Source organism: Chiloscyllium plagiosum, chromosome 16 (assembly GCF_004010195.1).
Source record: "Chiloscyllium plagiosum isolate BGI_BamShark_2017 chromosome 16, ASM401019v2, whole genome shotgun sequence".
Classification (NCBI taxonomy): Eukaryota; Metazoa; Chordata; class Chondrichthyes; order Orectolobiformes; family Hemiscylliidae; genus Chiloscyllium; species Chiloscyllium plagiosum.
In genome coordinates, this window is record NC_057725.1 from 49,633,773 (window position 1) to 49,659,688 (window position 25,916).

The following is a 25,916-nucleotide window of genomic DNA, read 5'->3' on the forward strand; positions in this document are numbered from 1 at the left end:
AAGGAAACACTCCATCAAACTAGTCACAATCAATATTTATTTAATTTTTGGTAAGAATTGGACCAAGTGTTAATTGGCTTAATGTCATTAATGTTGTGTATATGGACTTCCAAAAATTATTTGATAAATTAATGTAGAACAAACTTCTGAAAAAGGTTAGAACTCATGGAATTTAAGTAATTATAGCAACTTATTGTGAGCAACAGAAAATTGAGAGTAGTTAGGGCAGTCCTTTTTCATACTAAAGGGAGGTTTATAGTCAGGATTCAGCATTGAGACCCCTGTACTTCCTAACATATTAAGTATCCAGACTGTGATGTACAAAGCACAATTTCAAAATTTTCAGGTAAAGCAAAATTTGGAAGAAATGTGAACTCTTGAATAATATAATGGTTCTGAAGGAGTTAATGTTCTTGTTTCATTGAGTTCCACACATTACAGTAGCCAATCCAACAAAGTGTTGCATGGGCCTGGTTACTATACCCAAACTCAAGAGGTCCATCATAATATGTATTGATTCAACATATTTTAAATCATTAACAAGAGAAATTTACCCTTTGTTTACCCTCAATAAGAATTTAGCCAAATTGTCTAAAAGTATTTTTGCTAATCAAATCTGATGCCAACAGTCGGTTCTGAGAGGAGCAAGACTACTTACGATATTTTTCACATTATTTGGGAGATTTTGTTCAAAGATTGCCATTTGATCATCTCAACACCAGAAATCTTCAAACTTTCTATTTCCAATACATCAAAAGGATTAGTTGGGGTAATATGCCACACTAATGGCTTATTGATACACAGGAGACAGTCTAGTGTCCATATGGTTTTGAAACGCTTTCTGGCCAATAGGCATACCCTCAATGACAAATGTGAATTTTCAAAGGAACGTACTTGCTTCCTGGGCCATATTGTTGACAAAGATGGGATAAGGCTGGAAATTAGTGCATTATGCCTGCAGAGCATTATGCAATGACACAGAATGTGGTTCTTTTTTGTTCCAAAGAACAATTTGAACTTTCTTTATTTTCTGGATAGGTTACAGTGCTTGGAGACAATTCTGTGGACTACAGGAAGCCAGAAATCTCTCTGAATTGATACAAATATTTAACAGCACATTCTTGGCCAAGAAGCTCCTATCAGTGTACAAGACACCTGCCAATATCGATGTGTGGGTCGGTGCAATAGCAGAGCCATTACTGCCCAAAGCTCGGGTTGGAGAACTCCTGGCCTGCCTTCTCGGAAAACAATTCCAAGTTTTGAGGGATGGAGACAGGTTTGTATAGGAATTCCCAGTGCTCCCCTAACCAAAATAGACTGGTTAGGTTAGAGTGAGTCAGAGACTAATTTCAATGATCTGCAAAGTTTTTAAACATTTTACGTTCGTTAATGTGTTTATTTGTTTTCACCCTAGCTGCGTCTAAGTCAAGTTACACATGTACTCTTGATGGCTTGATACAAAGTCTGCACACAGCATCTCCATGAGGACGCTCCAAACTTTCCTAAATCCAATGACTGGCATACACCAACTGGGTTGGGAAATCAAATAACAGAAGGGCAAATTTCAGAATATATAGGATAATTGTGAAACTGGTTTTAGATGTCCTCAGAAGTATTCAAATGTTGTGCTAGAGTTTAAAAAGCCAACACTTTGTCCAGCTCATCTATACATTCAACAAGGATCACCAAATCATTCTGAGCATTGATTTTCTTGATTATTGGAAGCTGAAGGGAAGAATCCCAAATCTTAGTGACAGGCATACCCTCTGGTGCCTGAACTCCTGCAGGGATTATGTATTCTCTATATGTTTAGCACTAGAGCCCCATTCGTTCCTCTGGGTCTAATTAGTTCATAAACTAAGCTCATGAGTAGTCAATGCTATAAAGAGTTAAATGTCTTAATGCCCTCAAAGTTACTGAGCTTGTGCAAAAGGAAGTATGTCATGGTGATGTCAAATCACATGGTCAGAGATTTGATAGAAGAAAGCACCAGAAAATCTCTAGTTATGTATTTGGTAATAAACATTAAAAGTTTATCCCAGGCTTTGTTCAGTCAAAACACCTTAAAAATATTCCAGCATAGAGGCAAGTGGTAACCAACAACTTTCCCTCTAAGCTGGACATGCTACACTATCCCTGGTATTGACTTCTGGCTTTGGAAACTGTTGCTGCATATGGATGGTGGAGAAAAAAGAAGAAAAGAACACTGGGGAGCTTTGGTAACCAGATCCAGAGAAAATGGTGGTAAACAATGAGGAGAAGCCTGCAGAAAAAGCCAGTGTTAACAAAGAGCAACAGGCTGACCTCAAGGCCACGCCAACAATAAGAGTGCAAGAAGGAAACCCTGCCAGTATGCCCAGCAACCAGCACAGACAGCACCAAAGAAAACATGGCCTTCAATTCAGGTGAGCAATGAACTCACCCAGCACTATCCAGCCACTTTCCCGTTTGTAGGTAGCCCCAGACAGCGAAGCCAAGGGCAAAGTGCTTTGAAGATTATACATCTCAGTGGGGACAAAACCAAAAGCACATCAGAACAACATTATTGGAACCATCCTGAAAAAGCAACAAACGTCATTTTGCAAAGTTGTCATGGCTTCAGGATGCCCATAGGCAAAAAGCTTACACTATCAGAACCCATGGCTATAACATTAGCAGTTGTTTTAAAACAACAGCTTGCTTCAAAAAGTTTGTGTTTATAAACCACTAGGCAGAAGCTATTAAAGAAAGCCCTGCACTAAAAATCACATTTAATGGAGAAATCACAAAGAATAAATAACAATATTAGAGAGCTAAAATTAAATTCAATGGACATCATACCAATTTTAAATTAAACACAGGTGTGATACTTACTGTTCTGTTGAATGGGCTTGAACAGTTGCAAATTATCTAGCAGTCTTCCCCTGGCAAAACTTCAAGGCCCAGGAGGAATCAGCCTCAAAGTAAGAGATTAGTTTCAGGTGATATTAAAGGCAAAAAGACAGAGAAATCTCTGAAACTCAATTAGTTATCACTCAACCAGTTAAGTAAGTAAGTCTGTAAGGGTTCGTCCTCATTCCCAATGTGGTAGAAATCAACAAACAATTAAAGTGAATTTAAATGACAATTTCCAAAATATTTCCAATGCCTTAGAAATGTAAATGCTGCATACAACGCAACACTGAAAGAAAATTTCATGACCCGTCTGTTTCTTCACACCCAGGAAGGTTTACAATTATTTCTACAAAAAGGGAAGAAGTGGGATTGAGATGATGCTTCTGAGCAGGTTATTTCACTAGTCACAGAACCCACAAAGCCTTGTGATCTGCTATTGCCAGTTCCTGGATAGATCTACTAGAAATTACATTAATTTAATGCATTTGAACAAGACAGAACCATGAGAAATGCACCTCATGGCATCTGGTTCACAAACAGCACAACTTTCACTAAGCTGAGTACAAACATTAGATTCTGGTAATTTCCATTAAATGAGGAGTCCAAACTCTAGTCACCTTCATTGGGGTGGCATGGTGGCTCAGTGGTTAGCACTGCTGCCTCACTGTGCCAGGGACCCAGATTCAATTCCTGCCTTGGGTGACTGTCTGTGTGCGGTTTGCATATGCACCCAGTGTCTGCGTGGGTTTACTGTGGTTTCCTCCCACAATCCAAAGATGCCAGGTGAATTGGCCATGATAAACTGCCCATAGTGATAGATGCATTAGGTAGGGAAATGGGTCTGGGTGGGTTACTCTTCAGAGGATCGGTGTGGACTTGTTGGGCCAAAAGGCCTGTTTCCATACTGTAGGGAATCTAATCTATAACACTCTTTAGATGTTGTTATTTCAAAGGTCTTACTTTTGCAACCACATCCTCACTGGGGATTCTGGAAAGAGGAATGTTTAAAATAGTTGATGTGGAAGGTGTCACATGCCACATGAATGACAGACTCATCCATGGATCCACCAACGAACAACATAACAATAGACAACATGGAGTGTTGAAAATATTACAAGATACCGGATTAACACTTAATGACAACAGTCAATGTTCAAGGCCCACCACAAACATTTGAGCCATAATGTCCTGGCAAAAGAGAATATGTTACACCCTCAAAAAGCAAAATTCTCTGGGAATTTCTACCACCCAGGAATATTATTCATCACCAAAGATTTATGGATCTGTGAACTAAATTTAAAAACCCCAGCCCTAGGGAGTCAAAGTAAACAAACATTTGAGGCAAGGCTTCCCAAACAATGGGTCATTAGCTCCAATGCAATGATGACTACCACAGAGCTCTGACCAATGACTAAAATTCTCCTTGTAGTGGAGAATTCACTACAAGGGTATACAGGAAAGCCACACACACAGACCAAGTCCTAAACTATGAAAGTAACCACCCCAACACACACAAACGAAGCTGCATCAGGACACTATTCAAAAGGGCCACAACACACTGCAGTACACCAGAACTGAAAAAAGAAGAAGAGGAACACCTATACAAGGTATTCACCAAAAACGGATACCCGCGCAACTTCATCAACAGATGCCTAAGAGAAAGACCACGGAACGAGGACATACCACAACAAAAAGAATTAGCCACATTACCATACATCAGGAGCATCTCGGAACTGACAGCCAGACTACTGCGACCCCTAGGACTCATAACGGCACACAAACCAACAGCCACGCTCAGACAACAACTCACCAGAACGAAGGACCCGATACCCAACATGAGCAAAACCAATGTAGTGTACAAAATACCATGCAAGGACTGCACAAAACACTATATAGGACAAACAGGAATACCAACCACTACAGCGGACAGCTGAAACTGACAACCGGAAGCGGCAGGGACAAACCACTATAAACACCGGAGGAAACATCAAAGAAGCACTTCGCAGGAGGCTCCCAAGCACTGATGATGTCGCCTAGCCAGGGGACGAAACGTTTGCAACAAAAACTTCCAGCTCGGCGAACAGAACCACAACAACGAGCACCCAAGCTACAAATCTTCGCACAAACTTTGAAAATCAGTTAATGTTTCTCACTTTTCTCAGTTCTGATGAAAGGTCATTCACCTCAAACATTCTGTTTCTCTCTCCAGACATGCTGTCAGAGCTGCTGAATACTTCAGCATTTTCTGTTTCAACTTTTTTTCAGATTTTTAGCATCTGACAATACTCTACTTTCCAATTTTGTGCTTTCTTCTCAGTCCTGCACCTTACTCTGCCGTATTTTTCTCCTCAGGTTTTGGTGGGAAAGTGATGGCATGTTTACCAGCCAGCAGAGAGAAGAGCTGAGCAAAGTCACCCTGTCCAGAATCATATGTGACAACACCAGGATTCAGAGAATTCCAGTGGATGTCTTCTCACGCAATGAATATCCCGATGACTTTGTATACTGTAACAGTTCGGCTATTCCCTCACTCAATCTGTCTCCATGGAGAGAGAACGTCACTGGTAGGTAAAAGCTACCTGTCAATTCTAAAACCAGATTAGAATCTGGTGAGGCTTGGTTGGCGGGGGGAAACATGGCAGAAAGACTGGGAGAAGAAGAAAGGCGAAGAAAAGGGATAAGGAAGAGGACGGGGAGGAGGAGACAAAACCATACAGGAAGAGGATGGGATCAGGACAGCACAAGGATTGGACAGAGAAGATGTAAGAGAGAGTTAGCATAGGGAAATGGCCTGGGATAAGGTCAATAGAGATCAAAGTGAGTGCTGGGCAGGAGTACCAGGAATGGAAGTGGTTGGAATAAAAGGAAAATAGTGAGTGAACTCAAATAAGGGAGGGATGAGATTACAAGATGTGTACTGATGTTTGGTTTTGTAATGAAAATATTTTCAATAGCCTATTCTAACCTCAGTACCAATACATATGCATCAAGAGACAGAGAAATAAAACCGAGGTACTGCATAATATAATCTCCAGCCCAATATACACCAACACAAAATAGCCTCTAAAATAAGCCCAAGTCTGATATATTCTGTCCCATGATATCTCTGTGACAGATGTACCCCTTTGCCCAATATGCTGCTGCTTGTAGTTAGTCCTGCCAGGAGATCTGCTGGCATGCTGTGTCACACCCATCTGTCTTGGCCCATCCTCACACACACACGGTAGCTCTTCTGCAACCAGTGACATTTCCCCATCCAACAATGCTTCAATTAATGTCTTCATCTATTACCCTGCACATTTCTGTACCTTTTCAGCTCTAATCAAATGATTAACATTTTCTAAATGTCACTTTTGTGGATTTCTTTTTGTTCTTGAAATATTAAGCATCCTTATATTTGTCTAATGGACTGTGTTTGGAACTTTTAGTGTACATCTTAGTATCCACATTTCAAGGACGGATTTCTTCCACAGATCTTTATCTATTATCCAGGTTTCTGAGGCATACAGAAAGATGAATAGAATGTATCATCTTCTGAGTCATTCCTTTGTTACAAAGTGGAGTTTGTTGTTAAAACATCCTTGATCTTCAAAAATTTATTTCCGGCTATCTCTGTCCTTCTAACCTTTGCATTACATATAAAATACTTACCTCACGTATCAGCAGACTCCATTTCAGCAGCAGGAGTTGAGAGAGCACAAGACAGGAGGCAGCCAGGAAGGTGTTGAATATAAAATACTTACCTCGGGAATCAGCAGAGCACAGGCTGAACAGGAGTGGAAGCAGATACAAGGACTGCTGGGTTACTGAACTCATATATTCGGGCTGTGGCTAAACTCAAACACTGTCCATGTAGTGTCTCCCACCCGTCCTCCCCCTCCTCCTTCTCTAACCAAATAAAAGACTCTGTGTGGAGGGTTCGTACGGTAAGGATTTAAAAAAAAATCTTTTGGTAATTTAGAGCAGAGAGGATGGAAGCTCAGGCAGTTACATGCTCCTTTTGCAGGATGTGGGCGGTAAGGGTCACCACTAGTGTCCCTGCTGACTTCACCTGCGAGAAGTGCATCCAATTCCAGCTCCTCACAGACCGTGTTAGGGAACTAGAGATAGAGCTGGATGAACTTCAGATCATTCAGGAGGCTGACAGGATGGTAGAGAGGAGTTATAGGGAGATAGTCTCACCTAAGTTACAGGATGTGTGTAGCTGGGTGAGCATCAGGAGAAGGAAAGGGAATAGGCAGCCAGTGCAGGGACTCTTGTGTGACCGTTCCTCTCAGTAAGAAGCTTACCGTTTTGGATACTGTTGAAGAGGTGGGGGAATGACCGACCAGGGGAAAAGCCACGATGGCCAAGTCTCTGGCACTGAGCCTGGCTCAATGGCTCAGAAGGCGGGAAGAATAGGAGAGTGATAGTGAAAGGAGATTCAATGGCTAGAGAACAGCCTGGAACAGGCTGATATGGTCAAACATGATGGTGAGGAGGAAGCCATGCTGGTTATTTTGAAAACATGAGGATAAATAAGTCCCGTGGGCCAGATGGAATATATTCAAGGTTACTATGGGAAGCAAGGGAAGAGATTGTTGTGCCTTTAGTGATGATCTTTAAGTCCTCACTGTCTACTGGAGTAGTACCAGTTGATTAGAGGGTGGTACATGTTATTCCCTTGATCAAGAAAAGGAATAGGGATAATTCTGAGAATTATAGAGTAGTCAGTCTTATGTCAGTGGTGGGCAAAGTATTGGAGAGGATTATGAGAAATAGGATTTATGAGTATTTGGAAAAGCATAGCTTGATTAGAGATAGTCAGCATGGCTTTGTGAGGGATAGATCATGACTCACAAGGCTTATTGAATTCTTTGAGGATGTGACAAAACACATTGATAAAGTGGATGTGGTGTGTATGGATTTGAGCAAGGCATTTGATAAGATTCCCCATGGTAGGCTCATTCAGAAAGTAAGGAGGCATGGGATGCAGAGAAATCTGGATGCCTGGATACAGAATTGGCTGGCTCACAGCAGGTGGTAGTAGATGGAAAGTATTCACCCTGGAGCTCAGTGACCAGTGATGTCCCACAGGGATCTGCTCTGAGACCTCTGCTCTTCGAACCTTTTATAAATGATTTGGATGAGGAAATGGAAAGGTAGGTTAGTAAATTTGCTGATCACAGAAGATTGGAGGAGTTGTGGACAGCATGAAGGCTGTTGTAGGTTGCAATGGAACATTGACAGGATGCAGAACTGAGCTGAGAAGTAGCAGGTAGAGTTTAACCTGGAAAAGTATGAAGTGACTCATTTTGGAAAGTCAAATTTGAATACAGGGTTAAAGGCAGGATTCTGGGCAGTGTGAAGGAACAGAGGGACCTTGAGGTCTACCATAGAATCCCTCAAAGTTGCCACCCAACTTTATAGAATTGTTAAGGCTGCATATGGTGTGTTGGCCTTCATTAGCAGAGGAACTGAGTTTAAGAGCCACAAGGTTATGCTGCAGCTCTATCAAGCCCTCGTTAGACCATACTTGGAGTATTGTATTCAGTTCTGGTCATCTCAATGTAGGAAGGATGTGAAAACTTTAGAGATGGTGCAGAGGAGATTTACCAGGATTCTGTCTGTGCTAGAGGGCATGTCTTAAGGAGAAAAGTTGAGGGAGCTGAGGCTTTCTCATTGGAGCGAAGAACGATGAGAGATGACTTGATAGAAGTGTACGAGATGATGAGAGGTATAAATAGAATGGATAACCAGACACTTTATTCCAGGGCGGAAATGGCCCTGGAGGCATCATTTTTAAGGTGATTGGAGGAAGGTTTAGGGGAGATGTCAGAGGTAGGTTCTTTTACAAAGTGATGGGTGCGTGGAATGCACTGCCAACAGTGGTAGTAGAGGCAGATACATTATGGACATTTAAGTGACTCTTGGATAGGCACATGGATGATAGGAAAATGTTGGGTAGGTAGGTTAGGTTGATCTTAAAGTAGGATAAAAGGTCAGCACAACAGGGGGCTGAAGGGCCTGTACTGTTCTATATTCTATGATAAAGAGCATTCCTGATGAAGAGCTTGTGTTCGAAATGTCGACTCTCCTGCTCCTCAGATGCTGCTTTTTCAGTGCCACACTTTTTGATTCTGATCTCCAGCATTTTTAGTCCACACTTTCTCCTGTTCTATATTCTATGTACATTTGTTATCATGTTCCTAAAACAGACAAACTCTGATTTGCTCCAGTGTGATACCATCCACTTCAGTCTTCACACTGGATTCTGCTAATCTATTTCTTCTAATTACAATTGTTTTGGTCTTTTGTTGGTCATTCTGAAACCATCTTTTAATCTTTTCAATTTTACTTTAACAGTACATTGTAGGGCCTTTTCTAATTCTGTAAGTAATGTCGTATCTTCGCTGTAGCACAAGTTCGTATTTGCTCTTGCCTCCAATTTCTAGATTTAATTCTCTGAATCTTTGTTGTGTGTAGACGGAATAATTTTGATTAGTTATCGAGATTTATAAATCATGAGGGGCATAGGTAAGGAAAAGGCCCTTCCTATTCACCTTAACGTGGGAGAATTCAAAACTCAGGGTCATACTTTCAAGGTGAGAGTTGGAAGATTTAGAAAGGACATGAAGGGCAACCTTTTTCAAAGCAGAGAGTGTGCTTCGTGTATTGAATGAACTGCCAGAGAAAGTGGTGGATACAGGTAATTAGAACTTCTAAATGACATTTGGATAAGTTCGTGAACAGGAAAGGTTTTAAGGGATATGGGCCAATGACAGGCAAGAACGACTAGTTTAGTATGGGAACATGGTTGGCCTGGACCGGTTGGACCAAAAGGTTTATTTCTATGCTGTATGTCTCTCTGACTCTACAGCTATATGACTGTACCATTTTACTCTTACCTTCACATATAGAGTCATAGAGATGTACAGCATGGAAACAGACCCTTCGGTCCAACCCATCCATGCCAACCAGATATCCCAAAACAATCTAGTCCCACCTGCCAGCACCCCGCCTGTATCCCGCCAAACCCTTCCTACTCATATACCCATCCAAACGCCTTTTAAATGTTGCAATTGTAGCAGCCTCCACCACTTCCTCTAGCAGCTCATTCCATACACGTGCCACCCTCTGTATGAAAACGTTGCCCCTTAAGTCTCTCTTATATCTTTCCCCTCTCACCCTAAACCTATTCCCTCTAGTTCTGGACTCCCCAACCCCAGGGAAAAGACTTTGCCTATTTACCCTATCCATACCCCTCATAATTTTGTAAATCTCTATAAGGTCACCCCTCAGCCTCCGACGCTCCAAGGAAAACAGCCCTAGCCTGTTCAGCCTCTCCGTATAGCTCAATGCCTTTTAAATGTTGTAATTGTACCAGCCTCCTCCACTTCCTCTGACAGCTCATTCCTGACTCATACCATCTTATGCATGAAAACGTTGCCGCGTAGATCCATTTAAAATTTTTCCCCGTTTACCTTAAACCTATGCCTCTAGTTTTGTACTCTCCCGCCTCAGGGAAGAGACATTGTCCCTCATGATTTTATAAACCACTATGTGGTCAGCCCTAGCCTGTTCAGCCTCTCTGTATAGCTCAAATCCTCCAACCCTGACAAATTCCTTGTAAATCTTTTCTGAACCCTTCAACATTTCAAACCCTGGCAACATCCTTGCAAGTCTTTTCTGAACCCTTTCAAGTTTCACAACATCTTTCTGATAGGAAGGAGACCAGAAATGCACGCAATATTCCAACAGTGGCCTAACCAATGTCCTGTACAGCCGCAACATGACCTCCCAACTCCTGTACTCAATACTCTGACCAAGAAAGGAAAGCATACCAAACGCCTTCTTCACTATCCTATCTACCCATGACTACACTTTCAAGAAGCTATGGACCTGCACTCCAAAGGTCTTTTTGTTCAGCAATACTCCCTAGGACCTTACCATTAAGTATATAAGTCCTGCTAAGATTTGCTTTCCCAAAATGCAGCACCTCGCATTTATCCAAATTAAACTCCATCTGCCACTTCTCAGCCCATTGGCTCATCTGCTCAAGATCCTGTTGTAATCTGAGGTAACCCTCTTCACTGTCCACTACACCTCCAATTTTGGTGTCATAATTTTCCTTCCTCTGGTCTGATGCTTGCTGTTTGGTCCTAGTATACGCTCTGGATAAATCTCACATCTTTACTGAGCTGCACGATTCAGAAGTGCACCAGCTGACCATTAAGCGGGGATTGTTTTGTTGGAGTTATTCAAATACAATAAGAATGAGCTGGCACAAAGATGAACTGACCTGGCAGAACAGCTCAAATTCTTAGAAGTGATCAGACACTTTGACAATCATAATGATTAAAGCGAGGCATTTAAATAACTGAAGCCCTACAGGAATTATTTAACAGGTCAGCCAGATGCTCAAAAACAAAATGGTTAAAATCCCAATAAATCCTAGATTACTCCCCTTCCATTCTCTTTATTCCACTGCCAAAAAAATCTGCATTTCAGGAGTTAGTTAAAGTTGTATCTTCTGATTTTTGACAGAAACTCCTTGTGGAAAGGCTCCTAAAGCAGAAGGAGCACACTTCTTCTTTTGTAACACCTCCATCCATTTTGAATGTTACATGGGGCTTACACTCATTGGACCTTCTTCGCTAACCTGTGACCTCCCGACTGGAGCATGGAGCTCTACAGCACCTATATGCCAAGGTACCTAGGGATTTGTTGTCTTAGGTCTGAGCAGTGACAGTGCACAGATATTAAAAAAACTGGTTAGTGGGAATACCAAATACACCAATGACTTCCTCCAGTGGAGGATCCGCCCCCACTTCTAGGTGAAAGTTCCCTAGCAATTCTGAATAGCCATTGATGTCTCCAGTTGTCAGCTTAGTTAACTGTGTCAGTCCATGTCACGTTACAACGAATAGTGATTTTTGATCATTTGCATAGTTTTTTTTTAAATTCTTTAACAACAAGAATTGAGGCTCATTTTATAGGGCACCACTAAGTTTGGAAAAAAGTGGAAGCCAAATCAACAGCTCGTATTTAAGCAATGGCAAGCTCAGTTTTTACAAAACCTATAGATTTAGGAGCAAGGAAGGACAAGGGGGATGGTAAGAAATTCTGATGTCCTGAGTAAAAACCAATGCAATTCGTGTTATTTCAATATTAAAGGGTAGTGAGAAGAGGAATGGGAGACAGATTAGATGTAACAGGAGAGTTTTAAAAAAGCGCTGACATTGGTAGTTTAAATAGAAGTATGACAGATTGTAATGGTAATAGTGTTCTTAGCCTTAAGTTGAGAGATAGGCCTTTGGTCTTTTCATACATTCTATGCAGGGGTCTGACAGAGACTGCAGATGCTCCCTCAACACTGCCTAGCAGTTATTTTTCAAAAAAATGTGACCATGGCTGATTATAGTATTGGGGAAATGGACTCCGTTTAAAGCAAAATAAAAGCGGAATCATAATGGAAACTGAATCAAACATACATAAACTCATTGTGTTAGAGCTTCTTCTGTACTTACCGTAAGATAGATAAAGCCATAATTGTTCAACCAGCAAGTTGCAACTCAACATTCCTTCTGCATCATCATTGATGGCTATTAATATACAGAAACCTGATTCACTGATAGAGGTCCTCCTGTAATTTCACTTAGTTACTATTTCACAAGTTTTTTTTTAAATAACGAACTTATTTTAAAATCTATCAAATAGATACCATCTCAAAGAGTCCAAGCCTTATCACAACGGTGGTCATTGTCTGTGGCTGTGTTTTCAGCATCATTCTTATGGTTTCCTGTTTCCAAAGGTAAGATTCTACTGGTAAATAGCTGTTCATCCATCAGCATTGAATATGGCGAGGTGAACATAGGCACACACACATTTCAGCACTATCCAAAATTCCGCATCTTACCCCACCTTACCTTAAAGATGACTCATGATAAGACGTGAAAATCATTTATACAGTCAGTCTGTATTTTGCCAAAGCTGAAAGTCTAGATAACTGAGTGCCCATGAGGTGTTCATGGGCTGTTTATTATGGAGACCAGCAAAGCCAAGCCTTTTCCTCATTTAACATCCATTCACATGCACCTATTATTTAATCTTTATTAGAAATGAGTCCCACTTTCCAGTGCTTAGCATTTCAAGTGGATTCCTCAAATCCTTCTAAATCTTCTGCCTGCCATTTAAAGTTATGACACCTTGTTACTGACCCTTCAACTAAGGCAAACAGCTGCATTGTATCCACTTTGTCCTCCCCTAACTGAGGCACAATTTTCTACCCCCCTCCACTCAGCTTTCTCGACTCTAAAACAAACACAAACCTATCTAGCCGGTCTTCATAGCCAAACTGTTCTATCCCAAGCAATCTCCTCTGCAGCCTCTCTAGTACAGTCACATCCTTCCTATTGCATGGTGACCAGAACTGTACACAGTACTCCACTATGGCCTAACCAAAGTCCAATACAACTTCACCATAACCTCCCTGCTCTTACGATCAATGCCACAACTGATAAAGGCAGCGATCTGTATGTCTTATTAACCATCCTATTAACCTGTTCAGCTTCCTTCAGGGATCTGTGGACAAGCATTACAAGATCCTTCTGTTCCTCATGTCCTGCCATTCATCGAGTACTCCTTTGCCAGAGTTAAATTCCATCTGCCTCTGATCTGCCCATCTGACCAATACATTACACCCACCTGTACCCGAAGACCTCCTTCCTCACTGTCAACCACTCAGATAATTTTGTCATTCACAAATTTATTTGCATCCCACCCACACCGGCCTCCAGTCAGATTACTACTAACACTAAGCCAATTTTGGATCTAACTTTCCAAGTTATCCTGGATCCTACGGGTTTTTATCTTATTAGTCTCCCTTGTGGGAACGAGTCAAAAACTTGCTAAAATCCATTATCCTCAATGACACACCTGGTCATCACCCCAGAAAATTTAAATCACATTTGTAGGCATTATCTCCCTCTGAAAAAGCTTGATCAAACCTTGCCTCAAGTGAAAGTGAAGTGCATATCTTCAGAATTTTCTCCAATAGTTGGATTATTTTTTTAAATTTCATTGCTAGCCAGAGCAACTACAGCTAATGTGTGTGGTATTGCAAACTTTGAGGAGGATTATGATAAGTTTCAAAAGGACATAGTCAGTCTGGTGGAATAGGTGAACAAGTAACAGAAGATAATGCAGAAATGCTGGAGGTGATTGATTTTAGTTGGAGATTAAGGACAGACAATAAAAACATAACTCTAAAGAAAATGCAAGAGCAATGGGATATACGTGCACAAATCATTGACAGTGGTAGGGCAGTTCAAGGAAGCTATTGATAAAGAAGATAGAGTCCGAGACTTTATAAATACAGGCATAAGTTAGAAGAGGTAATTATAATAAACCTGTGTAAAACACTGTTCATTCTCAACTAATTCTTATTAAATGACACAGCAGACTCAAAAGGCTTGATGCCCTACACGGCTTCTAACCTGTATGTTCATTTTTAAGAATGGTGCAATATTCATGTGTGATGCCATTCTGTACATAAATTTGGTAAACCTAATTAGCACAAATCCTGTGGAGTATGAATTTCTGGAATGCATGCAACATGTTTTCTAGAATAGTATGCTGAGAAACCAAATCAAGAACAAGTTATTTTAAATCTAGTAATGCAATAATAACAATGCGCTGATTAATTGAAAAAGGGGATTTAGGGATAGAGTGAACATTCGTAGAATTTTACATTAAGTTTGAAAGTAATGTAGTTCAGTCCGAATGGATCTTAAACCTAGAGAAAAGGAAACTATAAAGTTATGAAAGGCTGTGGTTGATTGTGGGGAATCTGCAGTAAAACATGAGATAGACAATTAAATGTTTACAACACTTGTGCATTCCTTTTGTGCCTGTCTTAAACGTGCCTACCTTAGCATGCCTACACAGTAGACTCAGTGACTGCATATGGAATTCTGGATCAATGGTGCTGGAAGAGCACAGCAGTTCAGGCAGCATCCAAGGAGCTTCAGCAAAATCGACGTTTCGGGCAAAAGCCCTTCATCAGGAATCTGATGAAGGGCTTTTGCCCGAAACGTCGATTTTGCTGAAGGTCCTCGGATGCTGCCTGAACTGCTGTGCTCTTCCAGCACCATTGATCCAGAATCTGGTTTCCAGCATCTGCAGTCATTGTTTTTACCCGACTGCATATGGAAGCAGAGCAGGTCAAATACAGAAACAAAAAGGTGATCCAGATGAGCTACAAATGGGAATGGTTGAAACATTGTTTCATTACCATTTCTTCCTTCAAAGGTCATCCTTTGTTATTTAATCTCTCTCATCTACCACCCTAATCACAGACCTTCTCTTTTGTTCTTTTCCATTCATCCTCCACTTACTCTATACAGGTTTAAAACTAATTTAATCTCCACATTTTTCAACTTCTGACAAGAGGCTTGACTTTGTTTCTTTCTTTCACCAGGCTACTGCCTGACTGGAGTATTTTATAACAAAAACAACTATGGGTTTTTAAAACTAGGGGAATGCTGTAAATAATGTCTTTCTTTCTGTCTAGATATCGGCAGAGGCACCAGGATAGGGGTGAGACAGTGATTAAATGTGAATTATGCATCAAATACTTCTCATCTGATGATACCAGACAAGGCACTAGCATTGGACACAACACAAAAGCTAATTCAGCATCCACATGACTCAGAAATTCCATTTGCTAATTCATTGCTGCACTAATTCATCATATAGACTTCCTTTCCTGCAAAACCTGTCTATTCAAGGGCTACAGCTTTTTCCACGTGACCATGATACTGTCAGCCTGAAGCCACTGAATCCCAGAACCAAGTATTCTGAGAACCTATTTCATCCTCCCCTTTATTGGAACCTCCAGTCACTTCCTGACAGATATCTATTATAACTCCAGAAGATGAAACCACTTGAGGTTGTGCAGACTAAAAAAAAAATGTAAGTAGTCAGATAGAATCTGCTGGAAAATATATTGATTTTGTTGGGTGTCATTCTTTCTCTCTTTGTAAGTAGTGTTGGAATTTCTCTCTTCCTTTCTATATAGTGTACTGGGATGGAGGAGAAAAAAAACTTACTTCATTCCCTCTGACCCTTATACTCGAAAACATACAGTACTGAGTTTCAGGAAAAAAAACTATTGTGGACCTTTATGGATTAGAATGTCTCTCATCAAATAGAGCAGTTGGATTCCCAATAGCTTGAATGGGGCTGTGGAATTTTGGGAGTATTTTGCTGGCTTTTTTAAATCAAACCAAAGTCAGTAATGTTATAGCATCACTGCTTCCAAATCTAGTTACACAGCCAGTCATCTGGCTGCCAGGACTAACACCACAGATTCAACAAGTACCTCACTTATACGGCAACATCTAAGTAATCACACTCTGAATGAATTCAAAAGAAACAGTCAGTCTTAACAGGGGTAATTCACATAACATTTGGTTTATTTTCATCTCATCACCTTATCACAATCAAACTCTGTGTCCCACAATTCCAACTAATGTCTGGCATCAGGAGCTCTATCACAAAGTGAATCAGTGCTCTACAAGTCCCCTCACACCTCTCGGCATTTGTGTGTGGATTACTGGCATTTTCCAGACAAGAAAAAAAAGAGGCAAATAACTGAATGGTTAATAGTGAGTGCAAGGGCCCTATTAAAATATAAGTATTCATTCAATGCACAGAAGCTTGGATATCTGTGCCTCCAAAGACCACTGTGGTTATTCTGAGGTGCAAAGGGAACCACTCTGAATTGAAGCTCAGTCAATATCCCCCACAGTCCAACCTACATGAAGGCAGTAAATCATTACAAAAGATGAATATTCAAATAGGCACAGGCGAGTGGGAACCTAACAACCTAATCACCTTTTAAGATATAAATTACCTTAAATTTTTGGTTACATAATTTATACTATTTCCAACCTGGAGATTCATTTGCTAAATTAACAGAAAACACTGAATAAAGTTCAAGATTTATTCAAACCCCAATAGCCATCAATAGGCTGCTTCCCATAGCACAAACTGTGGCTGGATTATAAATAGCAGGGCATTTAAAACAGAATAACAATTGTTACAAGGATCTTGGGCTCAAAATTTCCACAAAGCAACAGTAAACATGATGGTAACGTCCAAGAGAATACTAAGTTCATTCTCTCCAAAGTCAATGTCGAATGACAAAAGTGGGTGGGAATGAGGTAAGCCTATTGAAATCTTCCAGAATAGGAGGTACTTTTACTTACTCCTTTTGCAATTGATGGTGGAATTTGTTAATTTACTTGTAAACAATTTCACTCAAAAATTCTCAGATTTCAACAAAACTTGGTACACAACTGTTGTATAACCTAAGGAAGATTAAATTTTTTTGGATGATATGGCTCCAAATCAGAATCTTTGGATTTTAAAAAAAATCCATTGACATTGGGAAAAGGACAAATTGACATTGTTTTTTAAAACAAATGAGATTAAGACTGTTACGACTACTTTGGAATGCTGTGGATCATGGAATTCATCACTACTATCAAAATCAATGCTGAGTTTTCAGAGCAGGTTGGTGGATGTAAATTGGCTGAAGTCTCCTCAGCAGAGATGAAAGCTCTGGATAAAAGATTTTTTTTCAGCCAAGTCGCTCAAGGTGGTAGGGAAAATTGTCAAGGAAGAAACACAATGGCCACAACATTGAGTAAATAGTACAGCTGTGCTGGAACAATATACAGTGGGATTCAACAGGACAGAGATTTTATCTTGGTTTTAGCATCAAGGGTAATTGAAACAGATTATCCTAATTGGTACAGAAATAAAATGAAGTGAGATATTGAGATGTCAAAGTGTAGTTGTAGCACCTGTGTAATCACAAGAATTGCAATTGTGTAATTACCAAAATCTGCATCGTCATCCCATAAGGGTGTTAGATGATATAGCAAGTCTAAAATAAAATATTCAGAATCCCTACTTAGCATTATATATTCTTCCCATTGCAATAGTTTATTCCATATGTGTTTATATACTCCAATAAAACTTTCAAAAACATATCTTGCAACTAGGCTTGTTTCATATAAAATTATTCATGTTAGGAAATAATGCAAGCTACCATTAAGAATGTTTCAACACGCCAACATTGTCTTTATATTAAAGTCCCATGTTATGACCTGTTGAGTCAGAAAATACATAACCTGATAAATGAGGTGAAAGTATCTTCAATAGTAGAAACATTTCACTTACTGTCACCAACTCACATTGTATCCTGCCCAATAGTTTAATGCTATTAGTCAACTATCAAGGTGCTATATAACTGCAAACTGATGTACTAAAACATCACAAACCTTTACAGGAGTATCAATAACCAACAAAATGTGACAAAGTATGATTAAGATAGGGAAAATCAATTATTTAAACTTGTAGCTAATTAGCAAGATTCAAAACAAAAACATTGAAGGTTTCATTTGACTACAATAACAATATGAAAAGGTCACACTTTAATTCATCTTACTCAGAATATTGAAGATAAAATTAATTTCTGATGCTACCTAATTAATTTAAATGAGAGATGCAAGGTGAGCAAATTTAATCTATATTTTAACTTTTTTTTTAAAAAAAAAGTCTTTAGGTTGAGAGAGAAGGTTTACTGGTTAAATTGTACTTTCTGGCCACAGTGATTTTAAAGCATGAGTGTCCTTTTATGGGGTTTTAATCATAGAAAGAACTTTTAAAAAAATGAACAAAGTAAGCAATTGTATATTAGGCTTTAAGTTGAGGGTCAGAGATCAAATTCTCCAAACTCGAAATCAACACAGCCAAGTCAAACCCTCTGTGACACAAAGTAATTCTCTATAATGTTTGGGTACTATAAAAAGTAGTGTTGTTGGTAAATGATTGAAATTCAGAGCTTTTCCAAATCTTTTAACTTGTGTAAATAGTTTGGTCCATTCTTTTATCTTAACTTCTTCTGTATAATGAACTTTTATTTTATTTCAACCAAAACTGCAGCATTGCATGCTTGCAATTCAGTGAAAGGCTGCATCATTTAAAATCAAAAATAAACATGATCTATCAAGCCAGATTTCAGTCTGACATCAAACATGTCCATTAAGTCTCAGATGGGAATCACAGCTTGTGGAGTTGGCACCCTTAATATGAACACTTTAGTGATGGCTGATCTATTTAAAATGGAAAGCTCCAAAAAGCATTAACTGCTGCTCACCAATTTTGAACAAGGCCAATAGTCTCCTTGTGCACCAGGGACATCAGAAAAACAGCAAACGGAAGTGATATAGATTGTGCACATAAGATAGTTCTATGCTAATATTAGAGACATCCAAAATTTTTACAATAAGAAAGTTATGATACTAGAAGAGAGTCTTGATTGGAAGTACAGCAGCTTTGTGTCCGTGACTTTTGTTCTATTCCACTGGAAGGTTCGGGTTTCTGATCACATCCAGTAAAGAAACTCCTGCCAGATTCAGACTGGAGTCCAAGGGATTATGTAGAACATCAATGCAAGTCAAAGAGTCAAATGAGCACAGTATGTTCCATGCATAACTTTTGCAGCTAAAAACATACAGAATAGGAAGACACCCTAACATTGTAACTAAAATAATCATGTAGATTATTTACTTCTATAAACCATCTGGAGCTCAGAAATAATGCCAGGCTACAATTCACATTGCGAAAACATTTCCTTCAAATATGCCCATCAACATCACTTTGTTCAAAGAAGCTAGTTGTCAGTTTTATAATTAGTATTTATTCATACATTGTAGAAACGTACTAGACATTTATACAACTATGCAGTCAGTCCAGCCCATTGAAGGAAAGTTCCAACTGATTTTCAGGGAGGCATGGATCCCCCACGTCCAGTAATCATTAGATTGGCAAGTGGTGAACAATTCCCCACAATAAACACTGGAATTAATGATACCTGAAAAAAAGTCATTAAAAAAAATTTTAAGCATGCACCATGCAGTTTAAAGGAGCACAACCTTTAGGAAAGGTGTTTGGCAAACACCTCTCTTTTGCAGGGTATGGAAAAGGGGAAAGGAAATACTGCGTCATTTTTGGGCATTTGAGCTCTCACACAATTAGATATTTTTACAACAAAAAAAAAACACACTGGATGCTGGAAAATCAAACAAAAAGCAAAAACTGCTGGAGAAACTCAGCAGGTTTGGTAGCATCTGTGGAGAGAAAACAGAGTTGGTGTTTCGGGTCCAGCGACCTTTCTTCAGAACTGATTGGACAGCCACGAGTCCTGTCTCCTGATTACTATCCAGCAACCCCAGCTGGAAAGTATATCTGTGTTAAGAGGAGGAGAGCAGGCCCCTTGTGAATCTTGACATTTGAACTGCCTGACAGCAATCACTCATTAGTCACTTAGGTCCAATGCTGACGGCAACAATTGCTGCTCACCCTGGCAGGAGACTTCACTTTGAAGACAAGAATGAAAATTGGCATAAATTAATTTTCAGATTAATGTTTGCCAAACATTTGATGGTGCTCCTTTAATAGTAATGTATGGATTATAAGGAATTTTGTAGTGATTATAATACTCTAGTACAAGTTAAACATGTAGAAGAATGATACTTGGCTCAAGCCAGTTTGTAATCAAAGATTAAGAACTGAAAGTCTAGGCTCCCATCCTCAGAATTCTGTGTCGCACAATGAGGCATTTGGAGACATTACTTAGTCACAACATTTATTGCTTAGGAGACTGGTCATCATGGCGACAGTGCATCCAAAAAGGAAGGGATGCAAAAACATCATTGTACGGTTGTGGAAGAGGAGAGATACACTGTGGAATGTGAACGGAAGAGTATGGATGGCTAGTGTACATTCCATGTTTGTATAGGGCCAAGGCTTAAAGACGTACAGAAGCAGAATCAATGCTTCGAAACATCACTGAGTATCAGCTGGTAGTTTAAACTGTCCAACACAATAAATACTAAAAATGGAGTAGTCTGTGTACAATAATGGAATGCACTGCACATAAACAAACCAACAGGTCATAGCCGAATGGCTCTCAGCTGGAAGATGACAGCATGGACAGTTGAAGATGTATTTTGTGGGACTGTGCAAAGGAACAGTGACAAAGAGTTACAGGAGCTGGCAGAAAGCACGATGGCCATCTCAATGATTCATGGAATTGATAGGATCAGATCATTGACTGAGATACTTCATAGTCATGGTAATCCATGAAACCTTCATCCAATTAAGCATCCCTTGCACTAGCACAAGTGCAACATAGATGACATTTCATGCACCTATCACCACCAACCCCACATCCCACCCCCCCACCCAAATCCCTCCTTCCCAGCTTGTTGAGGAACTCTTCTGTGGGAGTAAGCGGCCTTTCCACTATCTAGTTGGGGGAGGAGGCGGTGGGTGGTTTAGGGATTAGTCTCTATACTTGTACTGTAGATCACTGCCACATCATTGCTGCTATCTGATGTGATGTAACAGGACTATTTCAACCAACTCAACACTGGCCCTACCCATGTATTCCTTCCAAAACAAAAAGTAGTTGGTGAATAGCACCTCAGAGAAGGGAAATAAAAAAATCAAATTGCTGCAATCATGGCTGGGCTTAATACCCTAGCTTGAAGTCCAATTTTCTACTATTATTACATCGAAAAGGAAGAAACTTACTTTTCCTTCAAAATGGTCCTCCAAGAACCACTTTTCTCCATTTTATACCAGTTTACCAAAAGGAATTAAGCCGCTGAGGCCTAACAGGCACAAAGGTTTGTGGTGGTTTTACAATTCTTGGTTGTTGCAACAAAGATCCAAATTACGAGACCTTTGATCAATGGCTAATGAGATAAGATTACCCTGTATATTATCCATAGTCACGCCTTGGCATTTAACATAACTTTTAATATAGCCCAGGTCACGGAGGCAGTCATTCATCCACGCTAGGAACATCACCATGCTTCCTGTTCATTTCCTGCTCTTATTTGTGATGGCATTTTCCATTTTGTTTAAATCCATTGTTTAAATGAATGGTCCCTTGACTTGAAGCTTAATTCTGAATCTGGGGTATCAACCCAGAGATTAAGACTCCTCGGTGTAGTATCCTAGTTTAGCATTAGACATTTCCTTCCTCAGCTTCATCACTTCCCAGTACATCTGTTCCACTGCAAAAGGGAAGAAAATAAATTAGAGTGAAAGACTTGCAGTTGTCCAATACCTTTCCCTAACTCAGATGTTCCAAAACACGTTATAGCCAAGAAAGTACTTTTGAAGTGTGGTCATTGTTCCAGTTTGGAAAAGGCAGCACCACCCAATCTGCACACAGTAAGGTTCCACATACCACAAGGTGATAACAACTAGACTTTAAAAATTATTGCTGTGGTTGAGGGATACATATTAGTCAAGATACCGGGGATAACTTCCACAGTCCTTGAGGAGTCTGTCATGGGATCGTTTACAACTACCTCAGTGAGGACACTGGACCTTTGTTTAAATGCCTCAACCAGACCACAATGCAAACAGAGAACTCCATTCCCTCAGCATTACAATAAGTGGCAGCTTTGTTTTCCTGTGGACACAAATCTCCGCAATACGATCAAATCTCAATTTTTTTCATTCAGACCAATCCTGGTTCACCCAGTACCCACTCAATCACTGTGGTAATCCCATTGCTATAGGAACTCTACATATCCCTTCAGCTTATAATCAAGTTGCTATTAAAAACTGCTTCTATTCTAATGTTAATCCCAGAAATGCTGAAAAGGCCACTATGAACTTTGAACATAAGAGATGCTTTACAATCTTACCATCTTGTCGGACTAAACCTTGTTGGATATAACGAATATATGTGAAGAAATTGCAAACAGCAGTAATCTGTGAAACAGACAGTATCACAATTATAAATGTCAAATCCACAATCACAAAACAGAGCCCAGCCTCCTCTTACCCTCCAATCCCCTCCATACCCAAAAACTGACTCCATGTTCTCTTACATCCCATCATTCCATTTCCATACCCATTCAAATCAGTAACCACGAGGAACAGAATTCATGAGCCCTTTGAAACTCTCACAAGAAAAAAGCTTTCGAACTCCAGTTGAGAAAAAAAAACTGTCCCTTTGGGAAACTCAATTAGCAAGCATAACCATTGAAACGCCACTTGGGAAAAAAATATACTTATATATATCTGACAAAATAAAAGATACTGTCATTTAAAAACTTGCTCAAACATTTAATCCAGCTCGTTGCTCAAAAAGTCAAATTAAACAGACCCCTCCATTGCCATGTAAACAGCCATGGAGTTAAATCCATGAGCAGCAATTGGAACTCAGTCTGTTGCACAACTGAATAGACAAATCCTCCAGAGCACAATGCAATCTTTGATTGAGTCTTTGAAGTTGACTGCTGAAAATGTGTTGCTGGAAAAGCGCAGCAGATCAGGCAGCATCCAAGGAGCAGGAGAATCAATGTTTTGGGCATGAGCCCTTCTTCAGGAATGGCTCATTCCTGAAGGGCTCATGCCCGAAACGTCGATTCCCCTGCTCCTTGGATGCTGCCTGACCTGCTGCGCTTTTCCAGCAACACATTTTCAGCTCTGATTTCCAGCATCTGCAGTCCTCACTTCCTCTTTGAAGTTGACTGTTCAGTTTTCTTTCAAAAGGTTCAACTGTGTCTGGACAACAGATCAAAGAAAACAAAAAAAAGGGGAAAAAAAAATTTATGTTGTCCAGATGATCAATTTAAATCCATACTTTTTGTTTTTCCAAAACAAAGTATTTTTATCTGTTAATGGGCAATGCAAAGTTATCCTTCACATCCTGAAATTCAAACAACTTTGTGTGTGTTAAATCCTGTTTGCAACACACCATAACACAAGTCTTCTCCTTCTGAGTTATACATACCCTGGACCTGCAGGATGGTGAAATGTAGAAATAATTTCCAGAGTCCCCCAGTTTGATGCGATGCTTACAGGTTCTGGATAGGCCACTCAGTGCACATTTCCTGAGGAGAAGGAACAAAGAGTTGCACAGTAAAACACCAAATCGGAAACGTCGATTTCAAAGCTCCTCGGATGCTGCCTGAACTGCTGTGCTCTTCCAGCACCACTAATCCAGAATCTGGTTTCCAGCATCTGCAGTCATTGTTTTTACCTTTTTAAAACACCAAACTAGCTGACATGTGTATTATCCTGGCCGGAAGTTAACAACAGTGTGCACACTATTTAAATAGGCAAGGATCCACCGGAGTCTAAACTAGGCCTTTTCAAAATTTGGGCAAGATTTGAATACAGGAATTAATGAATCTCAAAAGTACATTTCTAATGGATAATGGTCAAGTATCTCCAAGGTAGGCAGCAATGCTTTCTACAGTTTGGCTCAGATTCCTGAGAGCATGAGGAGGTGCAAGAGAGAAAAGGTTCAAATTTCTTTAGAACAGAGGCAGCAGAGGGAAAACCTAGATGAGAGGCATGAAGTTCTAGGAGGTTTGAGAGCGCAGCATGGTGGCTCAGTGGTTAGCACTGCCACCTCATAACACCAGGGAACTCGGGTTCAATTCTACCCTCGGGATACTATGTAGAGTTTGCACAGTCACCCTCCGAGTGGGTTTCTTCCTGGTGCTCTGGGCCTTTTCCCCCCCCCCCCCTCAGTCCAAAGATCTCCTGGCCATAAGAAACGTAGGGTTACTGGGATGAGGTAGTGTCTGGGTGGGATCCTCTTGAGGGTTAATGTAGACTTGATGGGCCAAATGGCCTGCATCCACACTGTGGGGATTCTATAGAATACATACTCTATTCCTCTTGTTGAGCGATCCATAACCAGTCCACAGATTTAGAGTGATAGGTAAGAGATTGAGGGGACATTTGACATTAACCTTCTCAAACCAGAGGCTGACTGGGGGCCTGGAAATCACTGCCAGAGATGGTAGAGGCAAAACCGTAAAGACTACTTAAAAAGTGCAGTAACCTTCAAGGCTATGATCTAAGAGCTAGAAAGCAGAATTAGTTTGGGTGGCCATAACAGCAGCATGATGAGGACCAAAATGGCCTCCTCCTGTGCTGTAAATGTGATCTGTAACCTCACTTGCCCCCAAAATGACTGCACTCCACACCCCTCCTCCAAACCTACCTTGGCAAGCAACATATTAAACTATTTTCTGCTGTACTTCCCATAATTTGCCACAAGTGTCACTTGTGAAGCTACCTATCTCTCCAATAGCCTGCCCTTTTAATACTTCAGGAAATTAATCCAACACCTTTGCCTTCCAGAACTCTCTTCAGCTTCAGTAATTGCATGCAAATTGATTTCAATATCCACCAGTATGAGGATAACATGATACAAGTGGCTTGATTCAATTGTGTCGAAGTTAAATGAGCTTAACAGCATTGAAATCAAAGTTTCTTTCTATCAAAGTCAATTGGGCACAGCACAAAACTGGCTAGAAAAAGCAATTGCTGGGCTTTCGCTTCCTGGTCAGCAGATTTCTGTGCACTCTGCCTTGACTGAAAAAAAATGATAGTTGATGTATATTCTTCCACAACAGAAGAAACATCTGACATGTACTGACATGTGTAGGATTTCTCATCCCGAACCATACCTAGGACGGACTATTAAAGTGACTATAGTGTTGAAGTAAAATGGCCAACTGTGTGCGTCTGTTATCTACGTCAAGGAATCAAGTACTTTCAACATATACTTCTACATCTTCCTCTTTCAGTATGTTTATTTTCCTGTACTTCTCTTCTACATTTCACAGCCTGCCTGACTGTATGGTGCGCAAAAGCATTCTTTTATTTCTTCCTCTACTGTTGTGGTATCGTCTTTCTTATCTGGCATCATGTCCCTGGGGTACAGTACTTCCTTCTTGATCTGCAGGAATTATTTATACAATCATGGAAAATATTCCAACAATCCCCAGCCCCGTCAGATACAAAGAGGCCCCTCCATTAATCCTTCAAGCAGCACATTCCTGAAGCAGAGACTTTACACAATTTTAATTTATACTGGAAGTGTTGATTTATAAGGGGTTGCAGAATGCTCACTCCCAGCAGTCCTCTTGTACTTTCCTTGA

At 40.2% G+C, this 25,916-nt stretch overlaps 1 protein-coding gene and 1 long non-coding RNA gene across 2 annotated transcripts in view; one reads left to right on the forward strand and one right to left on the reverse strand.

Moving 5' to 3' along the window:
- Nucleotides 1–15,830, forward strand: part of LOC122557877 (eosinophil peroxidase-like) — a 67,629-nt gene extending 51,799 nt beyond the window's left edge. The window contains exons 12-16 of the mRNA XM_043706042.1: nucleotides 1,039–1,276; nucleotides 5,227–5,438; nucleotides 11,401–11,565; nucleotides 12,574–12,667; nucleotides 15,428–15,830. Of these exons, the coding sequence (XP_043561977.1) occupies nucleotides 1,039–1,276; nucleotides 5,227–5,438; nucleotides 11,401–11,565; nucleotides 12,574–12,667; nucleotides 15,428–15,563 (845 nt within the window). The 3' untranslated portion in view covers nucleotides 15,564–15,830. The remainder of the gene's footprint in view (nucleotides 1–1,038; nucleotides 1,277–5,226; nucleotides 5,439–11,400; nucleotides 11,566–12,573; nucleotides 12,668–15,427) is intronic.
- Nucleotides 15,831–19,611: 3,781 nt separating this feature from the next.
- Nucleotides 19,612–24,952, reverse strand: LOC122557878. The gene is made up of 3 exons (XR_006313968.1): nucleotides 23,750–24,952; nucleotides 22,656–22,722; nucleotides 19,612–22,013 (listed from the first exon to the last, which is right to left on the reverse strand). It is a non-coding gene; the product is annotated as an uncharacterized LOC122557878 (long non-coding RNA).
- Between the last annotated feature and the right edge of the window lie 964 nt (nucleotides 24,953–25,916).